The sequence below is a fragment of the Salvelinus alpinus genome, chromosome 2 (genome assembly GCF_045679555.1).
Source record: "Salvelinus alpinus chromosome 2, SLU_Salpinus.1, whole genome shotgun sequence".
Lineage (NCBI taxonomy): Eukaryota > Metazoa > Chordata > Actinopteri > Salmoniformes > Salmonidae > Salvelinus > Salvelinus alpinus.
This window is the reverse complement of record NC_092087.1, coordinates 104,251,407-104,269,692: the sequence shown is the minus strand read 5'-3', so window position 1 is coordinate 104,269,692 and position 18,286 is coordinate 104,251,407. Positions and strand designations below refer to the sequence as shown.

General features: G+C 44.1%; 1 protein-coding gene across 1 annotated transcript; it reads right to left on the bottom strand.

The window, feature by feature from the left end:
• Positions 1–4,460: 4,460 nt before the first annotated feature.
• Positions 4,461–17,498, bottom strand: LOC139547009 (zinc finger and SCAN domain-containing protein 2-like). The gene is made up of 2 exons (XM_071356045.1): positions 16,509–17,498; positions 4,461–5,349 (listed from the first exon to the last, which is right to left on the bottom strand). The coding sequence occupies exons 1-2, from the start codon at positions 17,185–17,187 to the stop codon at positions 4,703–4,705; spliced, it is 1,326 nt and encodes a 441-aa protein (XP_071212146.1). The 5' UTR covers positions 17,188–17,498; the 3' UTR covers positions 4,461–4,702.
• Between the last annotated feature and the right edge of the window lie 788 nt (positions 17,499–18,286).

Genomic DNA, 18,286 nt, shown 5'->3' with positions numbered 1-18,286 from the left:
CAGTGTAGGGGCTGCTTCTGTCCCCCCCCCCTCCTCTACACCATCATATAGCAGTGTAGGGGCTGCTTCTGTCCCCCCTCCCTCCTCTACACCATCATATAGCAGTGTAGGGGCTGCTTCTGTCCCCCCTCCCTCCTCTACACCATCATATAGCAGTGTAGGGGCTGCTTCTGACCCCCTCCCTCCTCTACACCATCATATAGCAGTGTAGGGGCTGCTTCTGTCCTCCCTCCCTCCTCTACACCATCATATAGCAGTGTAGGGGCTGCTTCTGTCCCCCCCTCCTCCCTCCTCTACACCATCATATAGCAGTGTAGGGGCTGCTTCTGTCCCCCCCCCCCCTCCCTCCTCTACACCATCATATAGCAGTGTAGGGGCTGCTTCTGACCCCCTCCCTCCTCTACACCATCATATAGCAGTGTAGGGGCTGCTTCTGTCCTCCCTCCCTCCTCTACACCATCATATAGCAGTGTAGGGGCTGCTTCTGTCCCCCCCTCCTCTACACCATCATATAGCAGTGTAGGGGCTGCTTCTGTCCCCCCCCTCCTCTACACCATCATATAGCAGTGTAGGGGCTGCTTCTGTCCCCCCTCCCTCCCTCTACACCATCATATAGCAGTGTAGGGGATGCTTCTGTCCCCCCCCCTCCTCTACACCATCATATAGCAGTGTAGGGGCTGCTTCTGTCCCCCCTCCCTCCTCTACACCATCATATAGCAGTGTAGGGGCTGCTTCTGTCCCCCCCCCTCCTCTACACCATCATATAGCAGTGTAGGGGCTGCTTCTGTCCCCCCTCCCTCCTCTACACCATCATATAGCAGTGTAGGGGCTGCTTCTGTCCCCCCCCTCCCTCCTCTACACCATCATATAGCAGTGTAGGGGCTGTTTCTGTCCCCCCTCCTCTACACCATCATATAGCAGTGTAGGGGCTGCTTCTGTCCCCCCCCCCCTCCTCTACACCATCATATAGCAGTGTAGGGGCTGCTTCTGTCCCCCCTCCCTCCTCTACACCATCATATAGCAGTGTAGGGGCTGCTTCTGTCCCCCCTCCCTCCTCTACACCATCATATAGCAGTGTAGGGGCTGCTTCTGTCCCCCCCCCCTCCCTCCTCGACAACATCATATAGCAGTGTAGGGGCTGCTTCTGTCCCCCCTCCCTCCTCTACACCATCATATAGCAGTGTAGGGGCTGCTTCTGTCCCCCCTCCCTCTACACCATCATATAGCAGTGTAGGGGCTGCTTCTGTCCCCCCCCCCTCCTCCTCTACACCATCATATAGCAGTGTAGGGGCTGCTTCTCACCCCCCCTCCCTCCACTACACCATCATATAGCAGTGTAGTGGCTGCTTCTGTCCCCCCTCCCTCCTCTACACCATCATATAGCAGTGTAGGGGCTGCTTCTGTCCCCCCCCTCCCTCCACTACACCATCATATAGCAGTGTAGTGGCTGCTTCTGTCCCCCCTCCCTCCTCTACACCATCATATAACAGTGTAGTGGCTGCTTCTGTCCCCCCTCCCTCCTCTACACCATCATATAACAGTGTAGGGGCTGCTTCTGTCCCCCCTCCCTCTACACCATCATATAGCAGTGTAGGGGCTGCTTCTGTCCCCCCCCCCTCCTCCTCTACACCATCATATAGCAGTGTAGGGGCTGCTTCTGTCCCCCCTCCCTCCTCTACACCATCATATAGCAGTGTAGGGGGTGCTTCTGTCCCCCCTCCCTCCTCTACACCATCATATAGCAGTGTAGGGGCTGCTTCTGTCCCCCCCTCCCTCCACTACACCATCATATAGCAGTGTAGTGGCTGCTTCTGTCCCCCCTCCCTCCTCTACACCATCATATAACAGTGTAGTGGCTGCTTCTGTCCCCCCTCCCTCCTCTACACCATCATATAACAGTGTAGTGGCTGCTTCTGTCCCCCCTCCCTCCTCTACACCATCATATAACAGTGTAGGGGCTGCTTCTGTCCCCCCCCCCTCCGCAGCTTCGGCACGGTCCTCATTCCACCGAACCCTTCAACATTAAAAGAAGAAAGATGCTACAGTGAAAAGAGACGAAGAAGCTTTTAGAATGATAGAGGAGGAAGAGGAGGCTATCACATTAAACCTTCCTCCTCTATCACATTGAATGAAAAAGGATTTTATAGTTAAAGAATCTTTTGTAGTGAAAGAGGAGGCTATCACAGCACATCCATACAGCTATGGAGCCTTCATCCTACTAAACTACACTATCAGTTACAGATCCATACAGCTATGGAGCCTCCATCCTACTAAACTACACTGTAGCAGTTACAGATCCATACAGATATGGAGCCTCCATCCTGCTAAACTACACTGTAGCAGATCCATACAGATATGGGGCCTCCATCCTACTAAACTACACTGTAGCAGATCCATACAGCTATGGAGCCTCCATCCTACTAAACTACACTGTAGCAGTTACAGATCCAAACAGCTATGGAGCCTCCATCCTGCTAAACTACAATGTAGCAGATCCATACAGCTATGGGTTCATCCCACTAAACTACACTGTAGCAGTTACAGAGCCATACAGCTATGGAGCCTCCATCCTACTAAACTACACTGTAGCAGTTACAGATCCATACAGCTATGAAGCCTCCATCCTACTAAACTACACTGTAGCAGTTACAGATCCAAACAGCTATGGAGCCTCCATCCTGCTAAACTACACTGTAGCAGATCCATACAGCTATGGGTTCATCCCACTAAACTACACTGTAGCAGTTACAGAGCCATACAGCTATGGAGCCTCCATCCTACTAAACTACACTGTAGCAGTTACAGATCCATACAGCTATGGAGCCTCCATCCTACTAAACTACACTGTAGCAGTTACAGATCCATACAGCTATGGAGCCTCCATCCGACCAAACTACACCTCAGCTACTCTTCCTGAGTTAGGCTTATATATACACAGTGCCAGTCAAAACTTTGGACACCTGCTCATTCAAGGGTTTTTCTTTATTTTTACTATTTTCTACATTGTAAAATAAACTCAGCAAAAAAGAAAAGTTCTCTCACTGTCAACATCGTTTATTTTCAGCAAACTTAAACTTAACATAAGATAACATGAACATAACAAGATTCAACAACTGAGACATAAACTGAACAAGTTCGACAGACATTTTTGGGGGGAATGGCCCAAGCCCTCACCCTCCAATCCAACAGGTCTCAGACGTGCTCAATGGGATTGAGATCCGGGCTCTTCGCCGGTGTAACGGCGTTCCTCCTCCTCTTCATCCGAAGAGGAGGAGCAGGGATTGAACCAAACTGCAGCGTTGCGATTTGACATTATTTATTTAAGTAAAGACGACAAACATGAACTTCACTTGAATCTAAACAAAACAACAAACGGAGTAGACAAACCTGAACGTAAGAACTTACATGTAACTCGAAGAACGCACGAACAGGAAAAATGACTACATAAAACGAAACGAACAAACAAACCGAAAACAGTCCCGTATGGTGCAACATAGACACAGACACAGGAGACAACCACCCACGACAAACAATGTGACACCACCTACCTTAATATGATTCTCAATCAGAGGAGATGAAAACCACCTGCCTCTAATTGAGAACCATATTAGGTACCCATTAACCAACATAGAAACAGAAAACATAGACTGCCCACCCAAACTCACGTCCTGACCAACTAACACATACAAAACTAACAGAAAACAGGTCAGGAACGTGACAGCCGGCCATGGCAGAACACTGATATTCCGGTCTTGCAGGAAATCACGCACGGCTGGTGGCATTGTCATGCTGGAGGGTTATGTCAGGATGAGCCTGCAGGAAGGGTACCACATGAGGGAGGAGGATGTCTTCCCTGTAATGCACAGCATTGAGATTGCCTGCAATGACAACAAGCTCAGTCCGATGATGCTATGAAACATACTTGGGTAACTCTGTGAAGCATTTATTTGGGCTGTAATCTGAGGTTCAGCTAAATGTAATGAATTTATCTTCTGCAGCAGAGGTAACTCTGGGTCTTCCTTTCCTGTGGCGGTCGTCATGAGAGCCAGTTTCATCATAGCGCTTGATGGTTTTTTGCGACTGCACTTGAAGAAACTTTCAAATTTCTTGAGATTTTCCGGATTGACTGTCCTTCATGTCTTAAAGTAATGATGGACTGTTGTTTCACTTTGCTTTTTTGAGCTGTTCTTGCCATATTATGGACTTGGTCTTTTTCCAAATAGGGCATCTTCTGGATACGCTATCTACCTTGTCACAACACAACTGATTAGCTCAATTGCATTAAGAAGGAAAGAAATTCCACAAATGAACTTAACAAGGCACACCATTAATTGAAATTAATTCCAGGTGATTACCTCATGAAGCTGGTTGAGAGAATGCCAAGAGTGTGCAAAGCTGTCATCAAGGCAAAGGGTGGCTACTTTGAAGAATCTCAAATATAAAAAACAAATGTCGACCTATTTGTGAGTATGATTTAATATAGACAATTAGATTTCATGACAAAAACACAAATTCTCAGTCGAAACCATAACATGTCTTTCCACAATGAGTAGTGACATGAAGAGTATGTATTCTCTCATGCTCTTTCAGGATTGAGTAAAACTCTTTCACACTGGGAGCAGAGGTGAGGCTACCCTCCTTTGTGTGTCACCTCATGTGTTTTCAGGTACCCTAACCGGGTAAAACCGTTTCCACACTGAGATCATTGGAAAGGCTTCTCCCCTGTGTGTGTCCTCTCATGACTTTTCAGGCTCCTTAATTGAGTAAAACTCTTTCCACACTGAGAGCATTGGAACGGCTTTTCTCCTGTATGCATTTTCTCATGTGTTCTCAGGTTCCCTATCCGGGTAAAACTCTTTCCACACTGCGAGCATTGGAATGGCTTTTCTCCTGTGTGTATTCTCTTATGCTCTTTCAGTTGCCCTGACCAACTGAAACTCTTTTCACAATTGGAACAGTGGTAAGGCTTTTCCCCTGTGTGTGTTCTCTCATGTGATTTCAGGTCCCCTGATCGGGAAAATGTATTTCCACACTGAGAGCATTGGAATGGTTTTTCCCCTGTGTGTTTTCTCCAATGAACTTTCAGTTGTGCTGGCTCGATAAATCTCTTTCCACACTGGAAGCAGTGGTAAGGCTTCTCTCCTGTGTGTATTCTCTCATGCGATTTTAGGTTCCCTAACCGGGTAAAACTCATTCCACACTGAGAGCAGTTGTAAGACTTCTTCTCTGCATGTGTTCTCTTATGGTTTTTAAGATTCCCTAAATGGGTAAAACTCTTTCCACACTGTGAACAGTGGTGTAGTCTCGCTGGTTCAGACGGCTCCGGTTCCTCTGAGTCTGGTCGGTCTTCTGCCAAAGACAAACAGAGTGATTAAAACAGGGAGACCTGAATGAAATCTCCACATACATTTTAGTCATTTAGCAGACCCTCTTATCCAGAGAGACTTACAGTCAAGTGCTCTTAGCATGTGATGCATGTGCTCCATTGTTTACATGACCCATGTATTTTACACTGTGTGGTTTTAAGGGAATATTATGGTCACTATCCAGAGCAACTTGCAGTTAGTGCATCCATCTTAAGGTAGCTTGGTGAGACAACCACAACAGTGATAGTAAATACAGTTTCCCTCAGTTAGTGCATCCATCTTAAGGTAGCTAGGTGAGACAACCACAACAGTGATAGTAAATACAGTTTCCCTCAGTTAATGCATCCATCTTAAGGTAGCTAGGTGAGACAACCACAACAGTGATAGTAAATACAGTTTCCCTCAGTTAATGCATCCATCTTAAGGTAGCTAGGTGAGACAACCACAACAGTGATAGTAAATACAGTTTCCCTCAGTTAGTGCATCCATCTTAAGGTAGCTTGGTGAGACAACCACAACAGTGATAGTAAATACAGTTTCCCTCAGTTAGTGCATCCATCTTAAGGTAGCTAGGTGAGACAACCACAACAGTGATAGTTAACATGCCTCAGATGGGCTACGTCTCCACTCATTGGATGGTTTCTCTCATCGGGTTCTAGAAGTATCTGGACAAGTCTAGAAAACATGAAGCTCCTCCCTAACTCCCTCCCTCCCTCTCTCCTTCCCTCCCTCTCTCCTTCCCTCCCTCCCGCCTCCCTCCCCTTCCTCTAAAGCATAGAAAACATACTGATGAAGCTCGTTAAAAAGCTCCAATGTAAAGTAGACTTCTTCATATTTTAGAAATACATCTCTCTCGCTCTCTCCCTCCTTCCTCCCTCCCTCCTTCCTCCCTCTCTCCTTCCCTCCCTCCCGCCTTCCTCCCCTTCCACTAAAGCCTAGAAAACATGAAGCTCGTTAAAAAGCTCCAATGTAAAGTAGACTTCTTCATTTTAGAAATACATCTTGGCTTCTCCACGAAGAGCAGGAAGCAGATGACCACTGTCTTGTCATTGTTGGCTATGATGTCACCATTTACCAGAATGCAGCAGCCACGACTCTTAAACCTCCGTCTACCTTAGCGGCCTTCTTTTAATTACGGGTGACAGTTTTAATACGCATCACTGCATCCTGTATCAGGTGAGCTGGACCTCACTAAAGTCCCGTAGATCTCTACATTACTCCATTGTTGTTTACAAAGCTCTGCTCCACAAGCTTCCAACATATCTCACTTCCTGCTCCACAAGCAGGAAACATACCTCACTTCCTGCTCCACAAACTTCCAACATATCTCACTTCCTGCTCCACAAGCTTCCAACATATCTCACTTCCTGCTCCACAAGCTTCCAACATATCTCACTTCCTGCTCCACAAGCTTCCAACATACCTCACTTCCTGCTCCACAAGCTTCCAACATATCTCACTTCCTGCTCCACAAGCTTCCAACATATCCCACTTCCTGCTCCACAAGCTTCCAACATATCTCACTTCCTGGTTGAAATATAACAATATGGAGATAACCAGCCCTGAGAACGGGTTTGGTTAACTCTTGAAGTCCCGCTTGTCTCTACAAAGTTTGGTAAATCTGCCTTTAGTTTTAACACACCACAGTTACGGAATATCTTACAAAACAAATTGCACCTGGATTCCCTGGTGCCGAGTAGGGCAGTTTAAAATGATAAATTAATTCACCGGTGAGCAATTGTTTCAATGGATTATTCTAACTTGTTGTAATAACCTGACGGAATGTATTTATAGCTGTCTTGTAGTTATCTTTTTGTTGTCGTCGTTGTGTTGATGGGAGGTTTTTTTTTATCCTCAGGGCACCGTTGTAAACGAGACACTGGTCTCAATTGGACTAGTCATAGATGTTAACTACCTTTAGTGTCTATATAACAGTAGTTAGTGTCTATATAACAGTAGTTAGTGTCTATCCATGGGGTTTAGTGTCTATATAACAGTAGTTAGTGTCTATATAACAGTAGTTAGTGTCTACATAACAGTAGTTAGTGTCTATATAACAGTAGTTAGTGTCTATCCATGGAGACAGGGAAAAATATTTTTTAAATAATAATAATAATAGACAGTTGTGTCAAAGTTTTGAGAATGAGACAAATATTAATTTCCACAAGGTTTGCTGCTTCGGTGTCTTTAGATATTTTTGTCAGATGTTACTATGGAATACTGTAGTATAATTACATTTCATAAGTGTCAAAGGCTTTTATTGACAATTACATTAAGTTGATGCAGAGTCAATATTTGCAGTGTTGACCCTTCTTTTTCAAGACCTCTGCAATCCGCCCTGGCATGCTGTCAATTAACTTCTGGGCCACATCCTGACTGATGGCAGCCCATTCTTGTATAATCAATGCTAGGACTTTGTCAGGATTTGTGGGTTGTTTGTTTGTCCACCTGCCTCTTGAGGATTGACCACAAGTTCTCAATGGGATTAAGGTCTGGGGAGTTTCCTGGCCATGGACCCAAAATATCGATGTTTTGTTCCCCGAGCCACTTAGTTATCACTTTTGCCTTATGGCAAGGTGCTCCATCATGCTGGAAAAGGCATTGTTCGTCACCAAACTGTTCCTGGATTGTTGGGAGAAGTTGCTCTCGAAGGATGTGTTGGTACCATTCTTTATTCATGGCTGTGTTCTTAGGCAAAATTATGAGTGAGCCCACTCCCTTGGCTGAGAAGCAACCCCACACATGAATGGTCTCAGAATGCTTTACTGTTGGCATGACACAGGACTGATGGCAGCACTCACCTTGTCTTCTCCGGACAAGCTTTTTTCTGGATGCCCCAAACAATCGGAAAGGGGATTCATCAGAGAAAATGACTTTGCCCCAGTCCTCAGCAGTCCAATCCCTGTACCTTTTGCAGAATATCAGTCTGTCCCTGATGTTTTTCCTGGAGAGAAGTGGCTTCTTTGCTGCCCTTCTTGACACTAGGCCATCCTCCAAAAGTCTTCGCCTCACTGTGCGTGCAGTTGCACTCACACCTGCCTGCTGCCATTCCTGAGCAAGCTCTATACTGGTGGTGCCCCGATCCCGCAGCTGAATCAACTTTAGGAGACGGTCCTGGCGCTTGATGGACTTTCTTGGCCGCCCTGAAGCCTTCTTCACAACAATTGAACAGCTCTCCTTGAAGTTCTTGAGGATCCGATAAATGGTTGATTTAGGTGCAATCTTACTGGCAGCAATATCCTTGCCTGTGAAGCCCTTTATGTGCAAAGCAATGATGACGGCATGTGTTTCCTTGCAGGTAACCATGGTTGACAGAGGAAGAACAATGATTCCAAGCACCACCCTCCTTTTGAAGCTTCCAGTCTGTTATTCGAACTCAATCAGCATGACAGAGTGATCTCCAGCCTTGTCCTCGTCAACACTCACACCTGTATTAACGAGAGAATCAAATCAAATCAAATCAAATCAAATTTATTAGTCACATACACATGGTTAGCAGATGTTAATGCGAGTGTAGCGAAATGCTTGTGCTTCTAGTTCCGACAATGCAGTAATAACAACAAGTAATCTAACCTAACAATTCCGCAACTACTACCTTATACACGCAAGTGTAAAGGGATAAAGAATATGTACATAAAGATATATGAATGAGTGATGGTACAGACGGCATAGGCAAGGTGCAGTAGATGGTATAGAGTACGGTATATACCTATGAGATGAGTACTGTAGGGTATGTAAACATAAAGTGGCATAGTTTAAAGTGGCTAGTGGTCCATGTATTACATAAGATGGCAAGATGCAGTAGATGATATAGAGTACAGTATATACATATACATAAGAGATGTGTAATGTAGGGTATGTAAACATTATATTAGGTGGCATTGTTTAAAGTGGCTGGTGGTACATTTTTACATAATTTCCATCAATTCCCATTTTTAAGGTGGCTGGAGCTGAGTCAGTTTGTTGGCAGCGGCCGCTAAATGTTAGTGGTGGCTGTTTAACAGTCTGATGGCCTTGAGATAGAAGCTGTTTTTCAGTCTCTCGGTCCCTGCTTGGATGCACCTGTACTGACCTCGCCTTCTGGATGATAGCGGGGTGAACAGGTAGTGGCTTGGGTGGTTGTTGTCCTTGATGATCTTTATGGCCTTCCTGTGACATCGGGTGGTGTAGGTGTCCTGGAGGGCAGGTAGTTTGCCCCGGGTGATGCGTTCTGCCGACCTCACTACCCTCTGGAGAGCCTTACGGTTGTGTGCGGAGCAGTTGCCGTACCAGGCGGTGATACAGCCCGACAGGATGCTCTCGATTGTGCATCTGTAGAAGTTTGTGAGTGCTTTTGGTGACAAGCCGAATTTCTTCAGCCTCCTGAGGTTGAAGAGGCGCTGCTGCGCCTTCTTCACAACGCTGTCTGTGTGGGTGGACCAATTCAGTTTGTCCGTGATGTGTACACCGAGGAACTTAAAACTTTCCACCTTCTCCACTACTGACCCGTCGATGTGGATAGGGGGGAGCTCCCTCTGCTGTTTCCTGAAGTCCACAATCATCTCCTTTGTTTTGTTGACGTTGAGTGTGAGGTTATTTTCCTGACACCACACTCCGAGGGCCCTCACCTCCTCCCTGTAGGCCGTCTCGTCGTTGTTGGTAATCAAGCCTACCACTGTAGAGTCGTCCGCAAACTTGATGATTGAGTTGGAGGCGTGCATGGCCACGCAGTCGTGGGTGAACAGGGAGTACAGGAGAGGGCTCAGAACGCACCCTTGTGGGGCCCCAGTGTTGAGGATCAGCGGGGTGGAGATGTTGTTACCTACCCTCACCACCTGGGGGCGGCCCGTCAGGAAGTCCAGGACCCAGTTGCACAGGGCGGGGTCGAGGCCCAGGGTCTCGAGCTTGATGACGAGTTTGGAGGGTACTATGGTGTTGAATGCTGAGCTGTAGTCGATGAACAGCATTCTCACATAGGTATTCCTCTTGTCCAGATGGGTTAGGGCAGTGTGCAGTGTGGTTGCGATTGCGTCGTCTGTGGACCTATTGGGTCGGTAAGCAAATTGGAGTGGGTCTAGGGTGTCCGGTAGGGTGGAGGTGATATGGTCCTTGACTAGTCTCTCAAAGCACTTCATGATGACGGAAGTGAGTGCTACGGGGCGGTAGTCGTTTAGCTCAGTTACCTTAGCTTTCTTGGGAACAGGAACAATGGTGGCCCTCTTGAAGCATGTGGGAACAGCAGACTGGGCTAAGGATTGATTGAATATGTCCGTAAACACACCAGCCAGCTGGTCTGCGCATGCTCTGAGGACGCGGCTGGGAATGCCGTCTGGGCCTGCAGCCTTGCGAGGGTTAACACGTTTAAATGTTTTACTCACCTCGGCTGCAGTGAAGGAGAGCCCGCAGGTTTTGGTAGTGGGCCGTGTCAGTGGCACTGTATTATCCTCAAAGCGGGCAAAAAAGGTATTTAGCCTGTCTGGGAGCAAGACATCCTGATCCGCGACGGGGCTGCTTTTCTTTTTGTAATCCGTGATAGACTGTAGACCCTGCCACATACCCCTTGTGTCTGAGCTGTTGAATTGCGATTCAATTTTGTCTCTGTACTGGGACTTAGCCTGTTTGATAGCCTTGCGGAGAGAATAGCTACACTGTGTGTATTCGGTCATGTTTCCGGTCACCTTGCCCTGGTTAAAAGCAGTGGTTCGCGCTTTCAGTTTCACGCGAATGCTGCCGTTAATCCACGGTTTCTGGTTTGGGAATGTTTTAATCGTTGCTCTGGGTACGACATCGTCAATGCACTTCCTAATGAACTCGCTCACCGAATCTGCATATTCACTGACATGATGTCAGCTGGTCCTTTTGTGGCAGGGCTGAAATGCAGTGGAAATGTTTTTGGGCGATTCAGTTCATTTGCATGGCAAAGAGGGACTTAGCAATTAATTGCAATTCATCTGATCACTATTCATAACATTCTGGAGTATATGCAAATTGCCATCATACAAACTGAGGCAACAGACTTTGTTAAAATTAATATTTGTGTGATTCTCAAAACTTTTGGCCACGACTGTATATACATAAGCCACCACCTGTGCTAATTAGCTATTTTTATATATAGGTCCTTCGGAAAGTATTCAGACCCCTTGACCTTTTTTTCACATTTTGTTACGTTACAGCTTTATTCTAAAATTGATTAAATTGCTTTTTACCCATTTACTCATCAATCTACACACAATACCCAATAATGACAAAGCAAAAACAGGTTTTTAAAATTTGTATCTAATTTATAAAAAATAAAAAACTAGAATATAACATTTACATAAGTATTCAGACCCTTTACTCAGTACTTTGTTGAAACACCTTTGGCAGCGATTACAGCCTTGAGTCTTCTTGGGTATGACGCTACAAGCTTGGCACACCTGTATTTGGGGAATTTCTCCCATTGTTCTCTGCAGATCCTCTCAAGCTCTGTCAGGTTGGATGGGGAGCGTCGCTGCACAGCTATTTTCAGGTCTCTTCAGAGATGTTTGATCGGGTTCAAGTCCGGGCTCTGGCTAGGCCACTCAAGGACATTCAGAGACCTTGCCCCAGTCTGAGGTTCTGAGAGCTCTGGAGCAGGTTTTCATCAAGGATCTCTCTGTACTTTGCTCCGTTCATCTTTACCTTGATCCTGACTAGTCTCCCAGTCCCTGCCACTGATTGGTGGAGTGCTGCAGAGATGGTTGTACTTCTGGAAGGTTCTCCCATCTCCACAGAGGAACTCTGGAGCTCTGTCAGAGTGACCACCAGGTACTTGGTCACCTCCCTGACCAAGGCCCTTCTCCCCAGTTTGCTCAGTTTGGCCGGACGGCCAGCTCCTGTTTGTTTCGGACTTCTTCCATTTAAGAATGATTTCTAGTCTCATTACGAAGGGTCTGAATACTTATGTAAATAAGGTATTTCAGTTTTCTAAAAAAACGTGTTTTTGCTTTGCCATTATGGGGTAATGTTAGGTCAGCAGCATACCACCTTGCATACCACCTTGCATACCACTGCTGGCTTGCTTCTGAAGCTAAGCAGGGTTGGTCCTGGTTGATCCCTGGATGGGAGACCAGATGCTGCTGGAAGTGGTGTTGGAGGGCCAGTAGGAGGCACCATTTCCTCTGAGTCTAAAAAAATATCTCAATGCCCCAGGGCAGTGATTTGGGACATTGCCCTGTGTAGGGTGCGGTCTTTAGGATGGGATGTTAAACGGGTGTCCTGACTCTCTGTGGTCAGTAAAGATCCCATGGCACTTATCGTAAGAGTAGGGGTGTTAACCCCGGTGTCCTGGCTGAATTCCCAATCTGGCCCTCACACCATCAAGGTCACCTAATCATCCCCAGCTTACAATTGGCTCATTCATTCCCCCTCATCTTCCCATGTAACTATTCCCCAGGTTGTTGCTGTAAATGAGAATGTGTTCTCACTCAATTTACCTGGTAAAATAAAGGGTTAAATAAAAAAGATGTCTGAGGATCTTGTATGTATTTAATCCATTTTATAATAAGGCTGTAATGTACAAAATGTGGAAGGGGTCTGAATACTTTCCGAAGGCACTGTATGTTACCCTCCACGGATAAATTATTAGACTGTATTAGTGATTTAAATACTTGGATGGCTCACAACTTCCTCCTGCTATTCTGGCCACACATTTTCATTCACGGGCAATAACGATAAAACACCAGGTAAAAAAACCTAGGTGTTATTTTAGATTCTGAACTAAATTTCTAATCACACATTAAGAATGTGACAAAAACTTTTTACCAACTGAGGAACATGTGCGGCCGTTTCACTCTCAGGCTGATACAGAGAGACTCATCCATGCTTTTATTACAAGCAAGCTTGTCTGGTGTCTCTCCTGTCTGGTCTACCCAAGAAAGCCATTGGTCAACAGCAAAACATACAGAATGCTGCAGCACGGGTACTGACCAAGACCAGACAGAGAACATACGCTACACTGGTTTTAAGGTCTCTGCACTGGCTGCCTGTGAGTTTTAGAATTAATTTGAAAAGTACTCTATTGGTTTTTAAATCAATCCACGATTGTGCACAGCAATACATGTCAGACATGCTTTTAAGTGATGTACCCAGGTCCTCTGGCACTGGCCTTTTAACCTTGGACCAAGAGGACCAAGAGCCATGGAGAGGCAGCCTTGAGTTAATTTGATTTATTTATTTATTTTACCTTTATTTTACTAGGCAAGTCAGTTAAGAACAAATTCTTATTTTCAATTAACTGCCTTGTTCAGAGGCAGAACAACAGATGTTTACCTTGTCAGCTCGGTGATTCGATCTTGCAACCTTCCGGTTACTAGTCCAACGCTCTAACCACTAGGCTACCTGCCGCCCCCTCTCTAACCACTAGGCTACCTGCCGCCCCAGCAGGTAGCCTAATATGCCCCCAGCCTCTGTAACAGCCTGCCAGAGAACCTGAGGGGGGCTGAAACTGTGGACATATTTAAAAGAGATCTTACAACACCTTTTTAGCGGTGCTTTTCCTCAGGTTGCTTTTTAGTCATTCAGTTTTAGTTATTTTTCAGTTGTTTTATCATATGTGTTGTGTGGTAAAGGTTTCAGTTGTTTTATCATAAGTGTTGTGTGGTAAAGGATTCAGTTGTTTTATCATATGTGTTGTGTGGTAAAGGATTCAGTTGTTTTATCATATGTGTTGTATGGTAAAGGATTCAGTTGTTTTATCATATGTGTTGTGTGGTAAAGGCTTCAGTTGTTTTATCATATGTGTTGTGTGGTAAAGGATTCAGTTGTTTTATCATATGTGTTGTGTGGTTTCAGTTGTTTTATCATATGTGTTGTATGGTAAAGGATTCAGTTGTTTTATCATATGTGTTGTGTGGTAAAGGATTCAGTTGTTTTATCATATGTGTTGTGTGGTAAAGGATTCAGTTGATTTATCATATGTGTTGTGTGGTTTCAGTTGTTTTATCATATGTGTTGTATGGTAAAGGATTCAGTTGTTTTATCATATGTGTTGTATGGTTTCAGTTGTTTTATCATATGTGTTGTGTGGTAAAGGATTCAGTTGTTTTATCATATGTGTTGTGGGGTAAAGGATTCAGTTGATTTATCATATGTGTTGTGTGGTTTCAGTTGTTTTATCATATGTGTTGTGTGGTAAAGGATTCAGTTGATTTATCATATGTGTTGTGGGGTAAAGGATTCAGTTGATTTATCATATGTGTTGTGTGGTTTCAGTTGTTTTATCATATGTGTTGTGTGGTAAAGGATTCAGTTGTTTTATCATATGTGTTGTATGGTTTCAGTTGTTTTATCATATGTGTTGTGTGGTAAAGGATTCAGTTGTTTTATCATATGTGTTGTGTGGTAAAGGATTCAGTTGTTTTATCATATGTGTTGTATGGTAAAGGATTCAGTTTGTATTGCTGTTCTTTGAATGTATATCCCCTTATGTGTTTTGTAGTAAATATTTCAGTTTATTTTCAGTGTTTTTATTTATTTCCTGTGAAGGACATTGTTTTGAATGCCATGTCTGAAATGTGCTGTATAAATAAAGCTTGATTTGAATATTTAGCATGCTCCGAACACCTGTGTGTAAGCTAACTGGGGAGGAAGTTTAGTTCGTCAATTGGAGACATACACAGTGTTTGGATCCGTGCAAAACAGCTACAGTAAGTCTCTTTTCTATTTCAAAGAATCTTTGTCGCTGACACGAACTATAACGGGCATATCAGCATGTTTCTAAACCTGTTGGAGCACAGCGTCGGAATTGTAGTTTACATGGAGCCACATGTGGGTGACTGTAATGGCTGAAAACCCTACATACATAGAATAATTGTAGTTTACATGGAGCCACATGTGGGTGAATGTTATGGCTGAAAACCCTACATACATAGAAGAATTGTAGTTTACATGGAGCCACATGTGGGTGAATGTTATGGCTGAAAACCCTACATACATAGAATAATTGTAGTTTACATGGAGCCACATGTGGGTGAATGTTATGGCTGAAAACCCTACATACATAGAAGAATTGTAGTTTACATGGAGCCACATGTGGGTGAATGTTATGGCTGAAAACCCTACATACATAGAAGAATTGTAGTTTACATGGAGCCACATGTGGGTGAATGTTATGGCTGAAAACCCTACATACATAGAAGAATAGTAGTTTACATGGAGCCACATGTCGGTGACTGTAATGGCCGAAAACCCTACATACATAGAAGAATTGTAGTTTACATGGAGCCACATGTGGGTGACTGTAATGGCTGAAAACCCTACATACATAGAAGAATAGTAGTTTACATGGAGCCACATGTGGGTGACTGTAATGGCTGAAAACCCTACATACATAGAAGAATAGTAGTTTACATGGAGCCACATGTGGGTGACTGTTATGGCCGAAAACCCTACATACATAGAAGAATAGTAGTTTACATGGAGCCACATGTGGGTGACTGTTATGGCCGAAAACCCTACATACATAGAAGAATAGTAGTTTACATGGAGCCACATGTGGGTGACTGTTATGGCCGAAAACCCTACATACATAGAAGAATAGTAGTTTACATGGAGCCAAATGTGGGTGAATGTTATGGCCGAAAACCCTACATACATAGAAGAATAGTAGTTTACATGGAGCCACATGTGGGTGACTGTTATGGCCGAAAACCCTACATACATAGAAGAATAGTAGTTTACATGGAGCCACATGTGGGTGACTGTTATGGCCGAAAACCCTACATACATAGAAGAATAGTAGTTTACATGGAGCCACATGTGGGTGACTGTTATGGCCGAAAACCCTACATACATAGAAGAATAGTAGTTTACATGGAGCCACATGTGGGTGACTGTAATGGCCGAAAACCCTACATACATAGAAGAATAGTAGTTTACATGGAGCCAAATGTGGGTGAATGTTATGGCCGAAAACCCTACATACATAGAAGAATAGTAGTTTACATGGAGCCACATGTGGGTGACTGTAATGGCTGAAAACCCTACATACATAGAAGGGTTATTGAGAGCTAGTCTTAAATATTATTCATGTAAAAGTCCATGTACCAATCGCAGATTGGCCCTTTAACAATTCCTATAGTACTGAACAACCTATTCATGTGTAGACAGTGCGGAGTCTATGCCCGTTTTTAAGACAATACTCACGGGTGTTAATCAGATCTTCAGTCTCCTCTTCCTCTCCTTCCTCCTCTTCCACTCCCAAAACGTCTTCCTCCTTTACCTTCATTGAGATATCATCCTCTTCCTCTCTAAAAGGTTCTTCCACTTTTTTCACGATAACATCCTCCTCTTCCTCCTTTTTCATTCTGAAAGCTTCTACCTTCTCCTCTTCCACTGTGACTGCCTCTATCCCCTCTTCCACTTTCACTCCAAAAATATATTTCTCTTCTTTCACTATAACAGCCTCCTCTTCCTCCTTTTTTATTCTGAAAACTTCTACCTCCTCTTTCACTCCAAAAATATACTTATCTTCTTTCACTATAACAGCTTCCTCTTCCTCCTTTTTCATTCTGAAAGCTTCTACCTCCTCCTCTTTCACTGTGACAGCCTCTATCCCCTCTTCCTCTTTCACTGTGACAGCATATATCCCCTCTTCCTCTTTCACTGCAAACTGTTTTTTCTCTTCTTTCACTTTAACATCCTCCTCTTCTTCTTTCAATGTGATAGCCTCCTCTTCCTCCTGTTTTATTCTGAAAGCTTCTTCTTCTTTCACTGTAATATTCTCATCTTCTGCTTTTACGACAATGTTCAGCTCCAGAGCTTCTTTCTCCGTCCAGTAGACCTCCTCTTCTTTAGCAAGGGACGAGTAGCTTAGTGAGCTCATGGTGAGGGACGTTAGCTAGCTAGTTAGCATTAGCGATTAGCCTAGTGCTAGGCTCAGAATCAATCTGAACAACGTAGTAAATTGAACAAGTACATTAAGTTAGCTACTATATACGTACAAATAATTGTCTAAAACGCCGATTAATATACACAAAATTGTCAAAGTAGCTTCAATTGTTCGGTTTTATGTCGGCTAGCAAGCTACCGATGTGGCTGATTCAGTAGTCGACAGCCGTACTGTCCACTAGATTTTACGTCACGCAAGAAGAATCACCTGAAATACTCATATCGCCGTCTGCTGACTGGAGTGGGTAACACAATTATCCACTACATCAAATCAAATGTTATTTGTCACATGCGCCGAATACAACAGTTGTAGACCTTACCGTGAAACGCTTACTCACAAGCTCTTATTAACGAACAATCTCCTTCTTTTACTAGGAAAAAATGTAATACACAAATCAACATACAAGGTGGAAAAGGGCCTTTTTGTTTACTGATTTGGAAAACGATTTAGAATCATTCAAAAGTATGCAAAACAAAATGTCCCAAATTTATTGGCTACATGTCTGTGTTTGATATGCGGATTTGTTATTATTTTTCCTCTTTGTAATCTTGTATTGATGTAATCCCTCTGGCTGTTCCGTGTTGTATGTTACTGTTGTTTATTACATATATATATACACTACCAGTCAACTTTCAGAGCACCGACTCGTTCAAGGGTTTTTCTTTATTTTTACAGTTTTCTACATCAAAACTATGAAATAACACATATGGAATCATGTAGTAACCAAAAAAGTGTTAAACCAATCTAAATCTATTTTATATTTGAGATTCTTCAAATAGCCACCCTTTGCCTTGATGACAGCTTTGCACACTCTTGGCATTCTCTCAATCAGCTTCACCTGTAATTATTTTCCAACAGTCTTGAAGGAATTCCCACATATGCTAAATAAAGGTAAATATGCTGAGCACATGTTGGCTGCTTTTCCTTCACTCTGCGGTCCAACTCATCCCAAACCATTTTAATTTGGTTGAGGTCGGGGGAGGCCAGGTCATCTGATGCAGCACTCCATAACTCTCCTTCTTGGTAAAATTGC